The 13,598-nt window shown below is 44.8% G+C and overlaps 1 protein-coding gene across 4 annotated transcripts in view; it reads left to right on the top strand.

Moving 5' to 3' along the window:
- Positions 1 to 13,598, top strand: part of SYN1 (synapsin I) — a 120,626-nt gene that overhangs the window by 38,772 nt on the left and 68,256 nt on the right. For all 4 annotated transcript variants that reach the window (XM_081935652.1, XM_081935651.1, XM_081935650.1 and 1 more), the window contains exons 3-5: positions 8,252 to 8,343; positions 11,263 to 11,419; positions 12,376 to 12,465. In XM_081935652.1, the coding sequence (XP_081791778.1) occupies positions 8,252 to 8,343; positions 11,263 to 11,419; positions 12,376 to 12,465 (339 nt within the window). The remainder of the gene's footprint in view (positions 1 to 8,251; positions 8,344 to 11,262; positions 11,420 to 12,375; positions 12,466 to 13,598) is intronic.

Genomic DNA, 13,598 nt, shown 5'->3' with positions numbered 1-13,598 from the left:
TTGTCCCAAGAAAGCTGGAAACATGGCTTGGTTGCCATCGAATTTATCAGGCACTGCAACCGAGCATTTCCTCTGAGGTGGGGGTGGATCAGGGTGAGCTTGAAGCTGTGCCACCTGGGCAGCCAACATAGCCACCTGTTGCGAAAGTTGCACATTCTCGGCATGTAGCTGCTCCATGGTGATGATTTTTACAGCTTTTGTTTTAAGGCAGGAAACAAACTGTTCTGTCCCATGATTCCAATGAATATGCAGACACAGGCTTGGCTGTCTGCCATGACTAATTACATAGATAAAGCCATCCCTTGGCTAGGAGCCTAGAAAGCTAACTTCAAGAAACCAAGATTAAACTTACGGAATGCTTTCTCAATGGCTAGTAAAATGGACTGTTGTTTCCTGCAAAGATTCCCCTCCCGTCGCTCCTCCTATAAACTCTTTGGGAGGAGCCAAAACCTTAGCCAGCTGTCCCTACTTCCTTCTATGACGTCTTCTCCACAGCTGTTCCTATCTCCTCTCAGCTCTACGCATACGCACATCAGGGACAACCTCCCTCTGTTCCTCTTCACTACTCCCTGACTCAGATGCCACCTGGTGGCCAACAGGCCTCTCTAATTCCTGCTCTGACTTCAAACACCCTCCAGAGTCTTCCTCATCCTCCAGAGCAGTCCCATAATAGTCTGAGCTGTCAGAGTCCACCAACAGCTCAGCCGGCCACTGCTGGGCCACAACACCTGAGCTTCAAAAGCCAACTCGCAGTTGTCCTCATATTATATTGTCCTTGAAATAGTAATGGAAGATGCAAAGAAATACCATTCAATCAAGTGCCAAATGACCTACCTACCTTTAGTCATTGCTGACCTCGGAGGAACCAAAATCCTTTTACTCCTGTTCTGCACAAAAGGAGAAACAAATAAATAACTAGTGTCTGTGTCCACAGTCTTAGTTTACGTTATGGGCATCTGTCTGATATTATGCAAAACAGTATTATGACAGGGTGCTGCAAAGCCTCCAAGCTACCTTTCCCTTTAAAAGACCAATGAAATAATACCATGCAAGTGAAGCCCTAGAACTGTCAACAGGGAGAAACTGGAGTTGCTTTCAACGGTAGAAGAAACTCCCTCTGCCTGCAAGTAAGTTGCAGATATTAGTTTTACTCTGGCTTCAGATATATTAAACAAAATTTCTTACCCACAGAGGTGGGACTACATAGAAGCAAAAGTTGCAAAAGTTTTTTGTGGAGGGGAACAAACGTTGCTTGATGCTGAAAATCATATTGCCTTGTGAGGAATTTAGGGAGTGTTTTAGATGCACCTTTGCTTATGGGTAAGTCTACATGGAATGTTTGCTTAGGTTTCAATGTTGTCTCATTTGAATTGCAGTTTATTGAACTTAAAATGTGGTCCACAGACCTTTCATATTGAATTGAGAATACAGCATAAAATGCATACCACTGGGGAAGGTTAGACATGATGAGCAAGATATATTTCAAGGAAGTTACCTCACCATTTAGATTATATTTTTCTGCTGAGAATCCGTTGGATAAAGTCCAAGGAGGAGAGGTGTTAAATGCCACCCGCATGCAGTTTCTATATATGTCCTTAAAATGAAACTGAGAATGAATTCAAAGTAAGTAATCCTGATGGGAATCCCATCCTGTTCCAGGATTGGAACTAGGATAGTTCCAAAATCATTTTTTCCCCCAACCCTTACGGTCATGTCCTATCATACATGATTTATGGGGTTGGTGAACTTCTGTCTACCTCTAGAAATTATTTTCAGTCTAGACTTTTAGATGATCTTCATGTGATCATGACTCAAAACTGGATTGTAGTAGTTAAAATGTTGGGTTAGAATGAGGAAGGTCTAGGTTCATCTTTAACCAGGGGCCAGTCATTATCTCTCAGCCCAATCTATTGCACAGCTTGATTGTTTGAGGAGAAACAAGAAGAAAGGATGCAATGTATATTAAGTTGAGCTCTTGGCTTTGGAATGGAGTATACACCTAACAAATAAGTATTTTAGTCTCTCGTGTGCAGCCAGACCATTTTTGACCATTTAATAAAATTCACGATTAAGGCAAACCATACAAACTATTCAAGTATAATTAGAATACGTAAAATAATTAAATACATAATTTTTATCAGGAAGCACTTGGGAAATCTCTGAATTTAGAGGAGATTTCTGGAAGTTGGCATAAATTCGTTTAGTTTGAGGTCACTCTTTGATTTCATGGACACTCTCTGGGAGCTGAGAATGGCTATTGAGAAACCCCTTAAAATTCTCCATCTTCTGTAGATTGCTGAGGAAGTCCGTATCATGAAAACTCGGGAAAAGGGTAAATTCAATTGAATGATGACTACCTACCCGTGGATGTCACTCCAATTGTTAGCAGTCAGATCACTATCTTTGTCATACTTTCTTTTAAACTTAGAAAAAAAACAGTTTTCGATTATAGCACCAGTTCCATCTTAATTTAATTATCTCAGATGCATTTTCTTTGTTGTTTTCTTTTTCTTATCACTAATTTCACTCTTTTTAAATTCTGTGTCATGTGGTTACACGCTATGGTCTTAATAACTTACTGAACTTTGAACTTGCTTTCATTTGCGTTGGAAGCACTGAAGTACTTCTGGGAAGGATTATCAAATGATATCACAAGGATTATCAAATGATATCACACTCCGGCCCTGCCGGAGCTGCTGGATGTATTAGCTGGATTGGCGGTTGATTTCCCCAGGTTCATGGTCCTGGGGGATTTCAATCTGCCTTCCATTGGCGAGACATCCGAGTCAGCTCGGGAGTTCATGGTTTCCATGACAGCTATGGACCTAACTCAGTTAATTCAAGACCCCACCCATAATGGGGGACACACGCTCGACCTGATTTTCGTCTCTGGGCAGTGGATGAATGATCTAGATTTAGGGGATATTTCTATTCAACCCTTGTCATGGTCTGATCATTTCCTCATCAGGCTTGACTTCCATACCGCTACCCCTCGCCGCAGGGAGGCGGAACCGACTAGATGGTTCCGCCCCAGGCACCTGATGGACCCCGAAAGGTTCCTGATGGAGTTTGGGACTTTTCCTGAATTCCTTGCTCACAACTCGACTGAAGCCCTAGTGGAAGCCTGGGATAGGGCTGCCGCTGGGGCTTTGGATCGTGTTGTGCCTTTGCGGCCTCTGACCTGGTGTCGATCCCAGATGGCTCCCTGGTTTACCGAGGAGCTCCGGGAGATGAAACGCTAGAAAAGACGCCTAGAGAGTGACTGGAGGGCCAGCCGGTCCGAATCTGATCGAACACTAGTAAGAATTCATATTAAATCCTACTTAGTGGCAATAGAAGCGGCAAAACGGCAATATTTTCCCGCTCTTATCGTGTCCGCAGATAACCACCCAGGCGCCCTGTTTAGGGTGACCCGCTCCTTACTTAACCAAGGAACTGGGGAAGACCCCTTGCAGGGTAGGGCTGAAGAATTTGTTCAGTATCTGCAGGATAAAATCGCTCAGATCCGGACAGGCTTGGACACTGACTGGGTAGATTCGGGCGAGCCGACAGGGATGAATCTTGAGGAGACAATCTGGGATGGGTTTGACCTTGTGACCCCCGAAGGCATGGACAGGATTATGGGGAGACTCAGTGCTGCCACTTGTGTGCTGGACCCGTGTCCCTCTTGGTTAGTTTCGGCTTCCCGGGAGGTGACACGAGGCTGGCTCCAGGCGATTACCAACGCTTCATTGAGAGAGGGGTTCTTTCCCACCGCCTTGAAGGAGGCGGTGGTGAGGCCCCTCCTCAAGAAGCCTTCCCTGGACCCAGCTTCTTTAGCCAACTATCGTCCGGTCTCCAACTTTCGCTTTGTAGCAAAGGTTGTCGAGAGTGTGGTAGCACGTCAGCTTCCCCAGTACCTGGATGAAGCTGTCTACCTGGATCTGTTTTAGTCGGGTTTCAGGCTCGGGTACAGCACGGAGACGGCATTGGTCGCGTTGGTCGATGATCTCTGGCGGGCCCAGGACAGGGGCTGCTCCTCTGTCCTGGTCCTATTAGACCTCTCGACGGCTTTCGACACCATCGACCATGGTATCCTACTGCGAGACTCGGGGTGTTGGGAGTGGGGGGCACCGTTTTACGGTGGTTCTCCTCCTACCTGTCAGATCGGTCGCAGTTTGTGTTGACTGGAGGGCAGAGATTGACCCCCAGGCGCGTCACTTGTGGGGTGCCCCAGGGGTCGGTTCTCTCACCCCTCCTGTTCAACATATACATGAAACCGCTGGGCGAGATCATCCGTGGTTTTGGGGTACGGTATCATCAATATGCTGATGATACCCAACTTTTCATCTCTACCCCAAACCACCCAAACGATGCCCTCGACGTGATGTCCCGATGCCTGGAGGCTGTGCGGATCTGGATGGGGAGGAACAGGCTCAAGCTCAATCCCTCCAAGACTGAGTGGCTGTGGTTTCCGTCATCCTGATTTGTACATCTTGTTCCATCTTTGACAATAGGGGGAGAAATTTTAGCCCCCTCAGAGAAGGCTCGCAATCTTGGAGTCCTCCTGGATACGCGGCTTAGTTTAGAAGAACACCTGACGGCCGTGACCAGGGGGGCCTTTTACCAGGTTCGCCTGGTACGTCAGTTGTGCCTCTTCCTGGATCGGGATGCTCTGTGCACAGTCACTCATGCCCTCGTCCTTTCTCGCCTGGACTACTGCAATGAATTCAAGTCCTGTCTTAGACATGAAAGCCAACTGAGTGACTTTGGGCCAGTCACTATCTCTCAGCCCAACCCACTTCACAGGATTGCTGTGAAGAAAATAGAAGGAGAAAAATTTATTTGGATATGTTCTCTCAGAGGTTATATTCTACCGGTTCGGACTGTATCGCTTGAACTGGTAGTGGAGGTGGTTCCACCAACTTACACCCGGCTCTATGGCATCCCATTTAGGCCCTTTTTTCACCCAAAGCACATGTACACACGCTCACATTTGCGAACCGGTAGGGAAGGGAAGTGTATACCACCCCTGGTTCATCCTCTTGGGTTGTTTGTAAAAATAAAGATTGGATGGGTGGGTGGATAAACAAAGAATTCCTTACCTACTACATGTTGCTGTAACTATGTATGCCTTCAATAAAACAGTCTTAACATAATACATCATAGTACAAATTATTGTAATTAATATAAAGCAATACTAAAATATCACTTTTTTATTTCTTTAATCAACTTTGTTAACAACATAGACACTTGATTTTTGTCTCTGGGCAGTGGATGAATGACCTAGATTTAGGGGATATTTCTATTCAACTCTTGTCATGGTCTGATCATTTCCTCATCAGGCTTGACTTCCATACTGTTACCCCTCGCCGCAAGGAGGCGGAACTAACTAGATGGTTCCGCCCCAGGCGCCTGATGGACCCTGAAAGGTTCCTGATGGAGTTTGGGACTTTTCCTGAATCCCTTGCTCACAACTCGATCGAAGCCCTAGTGGAAGCCTGGGATAGGGCAGCCACTGGGGCCTTGGATCGCATTGTGCCTTTGCCGCCTCTGACCCGGCGTCGATCCCAGGTGGCTCCCTGGTTTACCAAGGAGCTCCGGGAGATGAAATGCTGGAAAAGAAGCCTAGAGAGTGGTTGGAGGGCCAGCCGGTCCGAATCTGATCGAACACTAGTAAGAATTTATATTAAATCCTACTTAGTGGCGATAAAAGCGGCAAAATGGCAACATTTTTCCGCTCTTATCGCGTTCTCAGATGACTGCCCAGCCGCCCTGTTTAGGGTGACCCGTTCCTTACTTAACCAAGGAACTGGGGAAGACCCCTTGCAGGGTAGGGCTGAAGAATTTGTTCAGTATCTGCAGGATAAAATCGCTCAGATCCGGACAGGCTTGGACTCTGACTGGGTAGATTCGGGCGAGTCGACGGGGATGAATCTTGTGGAGACAATCTGGGATGGGTTTGACCTTGTGACCCCCGAAGGCATGGACAGGATTATGGGGAGACTCAGTGCTGCCACTTGTGTGCTGGACCTGTGTCCCTCTTGGATAGTTTCACCTTCCCGGGAGGTGACACAAGGCTGGCTCCAGGTGATTACCAATGCTTCATTGAGAGAGGGGTTCTTTCCCACCACCTTGAAGGAGGCGGTGGTGAGGCCCCTCCTCAAGAAGAGTGTGTGGTAGCATGTCAGCTTCTCCAGTACCTGGATGAAGCTGTCTACCTGGATCCGTTTGTCGGGTTTCAGGCCCGGGTACAGCACGAAGATGGCATTGGTCGTGTTGGTCGATGATCTCTGGCGGGCCCAGGACAGGGGCTGCTCCTCTGTCCTGGTCCTATTAGACCCCTCGGCGGGTTTCGATACCATCGACCATGGTATCCTACTGCGACGACTTAGGGGGTTGGGAGTGGGGGGCACCGTTTTATGGTGGTTCTCCTCCTACCTGTCGGATCAGTCGCAGTTCTTGTTGACTGGAGGGCAGGGATCGACCCCGAGGCACGTCACTTGTGGGGTGCCCCAGGGGTCGGTTCTCTCACCCCTCCTGTTCAACATATATATGAAACCGCTGGGCGAGATCATCCGTGGTTTTGGGGTACGGTATCATCAATATGCTGATGATACCCAACTTTTCATCTCTACACCAAACCACCCAAACGATGCCCTCGATGTGATGTCCCGATGCCTGGAGGCTGTGCAGATCTGGATGGGGAGGAACAGGCTCAACCTCCAAGAGTGAGTGGCTGTGGTTTCCGTCATCCCGATTTGTGCATCTTGTTCCATCTTTGATGATAGGGGGAGACCCTCTCTACATGGGCCTGCCCTTGAAGAGCACCCGGAGGCTTCAGCTGGTCCAGAATGCGGCCGCGCGGGTTGTCATGGGGGTACCTAGGTGCTCCCATGTTACACCCCTTTTAGGCGGCCTGCACTGGTTGCCGTTTTTTTCCCGGGTGCGATTCAAGGTATTAATTATGACCTTTAAAGCGCTCCATGGCTTAGGCCCAGGGTACCTGCGAGACCACCTACTGCCACTAGTAGCCTCCCACCGTCCAGTACGATCCCACAGAGTTGGCCTCCTCAGGGTGCCGTTAGCCAGGCAGTGTCGGCTGGTGACCCCCAGGGGGAGAGCCTTCTCTGTGGGAGCGCCTTCCCTCTGGAATGAGCTCCCCCCGGAGCTTCGCATAATCCCTGACCTCTGGTCCTTCCGACGCGCCCTAAAAAGTTCGCTTTTCCAGCAAGCCGGCCTGGCCTGTTAATTTTAATTTTAACTTATTTTAAATATATTGTTTTTTTTTAAAAAAAATCGGTTTGTTTTTTTGGATATGGATTTAATCTTTTTTTAACTTTTGGGATGTGTGTTTTTTAATGTTGTACGCCGCCCTGAGTCCTTTTGGAGAAGGGCGGCATGTAAATCCAAATAAACCAAACCAAACCAAACCGAACAAGTGCTCATGTGACACCCGGTTGGGGCCTCCTTTCATATTCCTGTTAAAGTGCTCACCAAAGTGGTACCTACTTGTTATCTACTTGTGCTTAAAGGTTCCCCTTGCACATATGTGCTAGTTGCTCCCGACTCTAGGGGGCGGTGTTCATCTCCATTTCAAAGCCGAAGAACCAGCGCTGTCCAAAGACATCTCCGTGGTCATGTGGCCGGCATGATTAAACGCCGAAGGTGCACGGAACTCTGTTGCCTTCCCACCAAAGGTGGTCCCTATCTTTCTACTTGCTTTTTTTACATACTTTTGAACTGCTAGATTGGCAGAAGCTGGGACAAGTAAAGGGAGCTCACTCTATTACGTGGCGCTAGGGATTTGAACCGCCAAACTGCCAACCTTTCTGATCGACAAGCTTAGTGTCTTAGCCACTGGGCCACTAGTGATTATTCACTTTCAAATTGCTAGGTTGGCAGAAGCTGGAACATATGATGGGAGCTTCTCCTGTTGCACAGTAGCACTTGGGTCTCGAATGTGGGCTTGCTGATTGTCAGCCCAGTGTCCTAACCACACAAACCACCACACTCCTACTTTGAACTGGTTGTTTGATGTGATGGGCAATTTTTCTTCAAAAGAAACTTATCTTGTCTTGCTGATTTTCTGACAGAAATATCTAAAGGACCACGCTGTTATCTGGAATTAAAAGACAACCCAGCTTCAGTTTGCATTTGTTGATAGACAACTTGCTCTGTGGGCTGGAGCAATAATCAAAAGTCGATGTGGTGACAGCTCTGAGAATGTATGGAATGTGCTACCCATATGGTTTTATTTTGTTTCTACCAGGCAGAATTCTGTGACTTGAACTTGGTGGCTCATGCTAATGGCAATTTTTCTGTTGACATGGAGGTTATGCGCAACGGCATCAAAGTAGTACGGTGAGTAGAAACATGGCACCAATCTGTAGCTTATTACGATTGTTCAGAGTGTTATGTACAGGTAGTTTTCGACTTACAACAGTTCCTTTAGTGACCGTTCCAAGTTACAACGGCACTGAAAAAAGTGACTTACGACCATTTTTCAAGTTGCAACCCTTACAGCATCTCCCTGATCACATAATCAAAATTCAGGGGCTTGGCAATTGGCTCATATTTATGACAATTGCAGTGTCCCATAATCATGTGACACCCCCCCCCCACCTTTTGCAGCCTCCTGACAAGCAAAGTCAATGGGGGAAGCCAGATTCACTTAAGAACCTGGTTACTAATTTCAGTGATCCACTTAACAACTGTTTGCAAGAAAAGTCAGGCATAGTCAGGCAAGACTCACTTAACAAATGCTTCACTTAACAACATAAATTTGGGCCTCAATTGTGGTCTTAAGTCGAGGACTACCTGTGTTTATGTATTGATTGTTCATTGGGCTTGAATGAATTTCAGGGGAAATACCGAGTTAGATTTTGTCTACTGAACAAACAATCTTTCATCTGGATGCTTAAGTAGTGTGTTTATTCAAGCCTATTATAGCACTAGAAGTTGGGGGACTTAAATGAAATTGCCAGTTACACAAATCTTTGCTTTTTATGTGTAATTTGCCCCTGTTGACCCAAGAGGAGAATATTGTTCCTCTTCCCAATATTTTCCTGATTACTGAGATTGTGCAGTAGAGTGCAGTGTTAGGATCCAGTACACTACAGAATGCAATTATCATCTCTAGAACTATAAAATGTACGCAGTGTATATGCAGTGCTACCATTGAAAGGTTATTGAAGAATCCGACGTTTCTGTGGGATTGTTTGACTTCCTAAATTATCTTATCTATCCCTGCAGCTATTCTTCTCTTTGCAGCTGTTTAAGCAGCATTTGAAAAATCAACCCTTAAAAATTGATGTCCTCTTGGGTTCTGCTTTTCCCCTGTGCTCTCCTGCCTCCAAGCTATCAAGCTGTCAGTGGTTCTCAACCCTTTCTTCACCACGGACCCCTTTAAATACTTTTTGTGGCCAGGGACCCCCCAAGACCTTAACTCAAGATTTAAATCATAGCATTTCTTCAAGCCTTCGCGTCCCCCCCCTGTGATGACATTGTGGCATCCCAGGGCCGCTGCAGTATGGGAGAGATGTATTTCTCCAGGTGGATTGCACGTAAATCCTCGTTATGTCCAACACATCTGGAAATTATCAGATTGGACAATGTTGAAGTAGATTGTTCATTAATAGTAATTTTAACTTACGATGAAGGCTTGCTATGTTCCCAAGTGGCGGTCTTTCTCAGCCCTAACTATTCAAAGTCTTTAAAAAAAATGAAATGTCACAGATGCTAAAAATGGGACTTTCTTCTGCCTTTAAACAATTGCTGAACCAATTTACTGTGTGACCCTTGGTTCTTTTATATGCTAAGGGTCTTGGTGAACACTTAGATAAGCCACTAAATGAAGGGTAATGGAAGCTTCAGGGTTAATTTTGCAAAAATAAACCTCAGATGTGGATCCTTTATTCAGGGCTATGGGATGGGAAGTATGAAGCTTTTCACTTTTTTCTCTCATCACATTCTTAATCTGAATTTTCTGTCTGGACTGTCTCCCCTTCCCCATCCCCCGACACATCTGGTATTATTTGCACTAGCATGTTTATACTGGCAGATCATTCCCCTAAGTAGACATGGATGGGTTTATAAAGTCATAAGGAAGCAGTTTCAGCTTAAAGGGATTTTATTTAATTTTTAATCTGGAGCAAGAGGACAAGTCTTCCCATCTTGAACTGGATTGGTTCCCTACACCGGCAGATTTTAGTCTTGTGATTGACCTCTCACAGAAAGTTCCCAAGTAAAGTTTGTTTTCTTTAACACAAGGGTTGTGTTTTGAAGTACACATACAAATGCATACACTCAGATGACACAGTGTTCTTGTACTCCTTTATTCAGACTTCAGGATGAGTGGGATCTCAGCAAATGTACCAAAGACGAAATCAGTAGATAAATCCTTCAGACACAATACATTTAATCAGTGGTGGGATTCAAATAATCTAACAACCGGTTCTCTACCCTAATGATTTCTTCCAACAACCAGTTCACCAAACTGCTCAGAAAGTTAACAATCGGGTCTCTCGAAGAGGTGCGAACCGGCTGAATCCCACCACTGCATTTAATTCAATCAGTTATTCTGTACATTTGTTAAAATGTCTGGATAAATAAAATGGTTTTATCTACTTGGTTTCTAAAAGTTGGTGGCAGATCAAGCTATCTGAATACCATTGGTGCAGCACATAGATACATCCATCTTTGTTATGTCAAATCTGACAGAGTCTCAAATGGGACACGGCCCAGAGACAGCAGTGAAAGTGTTGGAAGAAGCCTTGAGCGTGTATGCTCTGATAATTGCTGGGAAATTTCTACTAGAGCTTGACCACCCATGAAGATTGAATTGTGATGGCAGAATAAACAATGCACTGTCTGGAAATTAGTATAGTCTCTGAACACATAGTTATTGTTTATCCCTGAGCTTGAGAATGTGGCAGCCTTGGGTTTTAATGAGTAACCATTTCATTTTCCTCCAGCGACTGAGGAAATGAGACCAACTTGAATCAAGACTAATAGACTGCTTAAAACACACGGGTACTTTAGAAAGCTGTGAATTTCCTTTGTTTTGTATGTTAATATGTTATTCTATCTAACCCCACAGAGGTTCTATAGCTCTCTCTGTGGCAATAGAAGATCAAAGGAAAGTGAACATGTTGAGTAAAAGGGTTTGATTTAGGCACCTAAAATGGAAGCTCTAGATTAAGAAGTAGGTTTTCTGGACAAATGCATTAGATTCTTTATCCTGCCTCTCCTTCCTTTTCATATTCACACTTTCTCTTCCAGGAGTCTGAAACCGGACTTTGTCCTGATCCGCCAGCATGCCTACAGCATGGCTCGCGGTGGAGACCATCGTGGCATTGTTATTGGCTTGCAGTATGCAGGCGTGCCCAGCGTCAACTCTGTGCATTCTGTGTACAACTTCTGTGACAAACCTTGGGTGGTGAGTGACAGAAGATGATAATTGAGGGAGGAACCAGATGGCACTGTACTGTAGATTTTGTATGAGAACTTTACATAGAAAATTTAACATTGGAAATTAAGGAACATACAGTACAAGGTGGAGGACCTGGCCCCATTTCTTTATTTTGTGCACAAGAGGTAGTTGGGAGGGCTTACTACATTTCACTAATTTAGTTTTAAGCTGCTTTTAGATATTGTACAATGTTCAAATACAGTTATTCATCATCCCTGCAGTTAAAGAAACAGTTAAACAACAGCTTTCCAACAAGAGTAGGTAGCAATTTAAAAAAAAACAGCAAGGAATGTCAACTAATTAAAACGTCGGAGTAAACAAAAGTGCTGAAATAATTGCAGTGTTGTATTAGCTACACTTTCTACAGAAAAGGTCTTTCTCTTTGTCATCGCCTAATCTATCCAAGATGTCAACTCTCCCAACTCATAGGTAAGTTAGCTTAGAAGACACGATCCTAGAATTAACTGCTTCCCAAACTCTTCATGTATTTAAAAGATAGGCATGAGTGGCACCATAAGTTGGACCTGGTCCTGGACGGAAATGAGTAAGACTATTTTTCTTGGTTGAGTGAGTTATGAGTCATGCTGCATTCCACATTAGCAGAACCTTTTAGCTTGTCTTTGAGGACAGCCCATGGACTAAGTATATTTAAAAAATGGCCAAGTCATGCATGTCTAGGCTGGCTGTGTAATATGTCAGCACCTTCCTAAGAGTCAGCTGTTACCGATGATGGTGGATATTGTGTAGGATTTCTGACATTTGCAACATGTTCTGCTAATAGAAACTTTCATGTTCAGGCTCGAGTAGAGGGAAGGAAAAGGGCAGCGGTTGCAAAGGGAGGGAGGCGATATAGTTAAGTTAACCTTGTGGAAATAGATTTAGAAATATCATCCTTGTTTCTTACTGCACTGTCTCTCCAATAGTTTGCCCAGATGGTCCGCCTGAATCGCAAGCTCGGTCCGGAAGAATTCCCCCTCATTGACCAGACATACTATCCCAATCATAAGGAGATGGTAAGTCAGACTGGCATGTGGAAGGCTGAGGATCTTTCTGATTATGTGCTGAGTACATCCTGAGTTCTCTAGCCCCTTTAATAATTAATAGCCATTTCTGAGCTGGACCATTGAGGATGAAGATGTGATTTTCAGATATAAAACATATCATAACCATTCCTTCTTAGCCAGCATGTCTTCATTTTTTTGTTCAATGATGAGTCATGCATGACAAGGCTTGACTTCTGAATGAAGTGGCCATACTTCATTCTGCACTTAGTTTGGGTTATTAATCCTCTGTTCAGGGTCAACATGACTACAAAAAAGGACATTGACTGCATTTGGGCTTCATGTTAGAGCTAGTGTTGGAATGAAGAGCCAAATGGCAGTGGATACTCTTCTCTAAGGAAGAAGCCCATGAGATATGTACACACTCATATCCACAATTTTCCTATCTATTTTGTTACAAACGTATTATTTACCAGCAATGTTTTTTCATGCGTCTTCTAAGGAAAGACTTCATCTACTGTACTGGAGGTGGAGGTGTTGCCAATAATGCTTGCAAGAAATCATTTTTCTTCTTAAAAGGTGATGAAATTACTTTTCTCTTAAAGGTAAAAACATCTTGATAATTACGTTCATTAATGTAACAGACAAAAGATTAGTTTAATGAACGTAGCATAATAACTAACATAATGTAAAGTAATATATTGAACAATAATTCTGGGTACAAAGGCTCAGATTGTTTAGATTGCACTTTGCTGGTAAACCGTCCCTAAATATGGACCCGCTTAATTTGTTTCAGTATGCAATACTTACAGTATTTTTGAAGTATAAGACGCACCTTCCCCCCCAAAGAGGGGCGAAATCTGGGTGCATCTTATACACTGAATACAGCATTTTGGTCTACCGAATCCCCCCACCTCTCTGCAAAATGGACGTGCAGAGGGTTTGGGAGGCTTGCAAAGTGCTCCTGGGGGCTGGAGAGGGCAAAAAGAAGCAAAAAAATGGACCATTTCCCCCCCTCCCCCCAGCCCCCAGGAGCACTCTACAAGCCTCCCAAAGCCTTTTGTTTAAAAAATCGCCTTTTTTTGCTCGTTTCTCCCCCCCAGCCCCCAGAAGCACTCTACAAGCATCCCAAAGCTCTGCATGCC

The sequence above is a fragment of the Natrix helvetica genome (genome assembly GCF_964273705.1).
Source record: "Natrix helvetica genome assembly, chromosome: 1".
Lineage (NCBI taxonomy): Eukaryota > Metazoa > Chordata > Lepidosauria > Squamata > Natricidae > Natrix > Natrix helvetica.
This window is presented reverse-complemented; position numbering and strand designations above follow the sequence as displayed.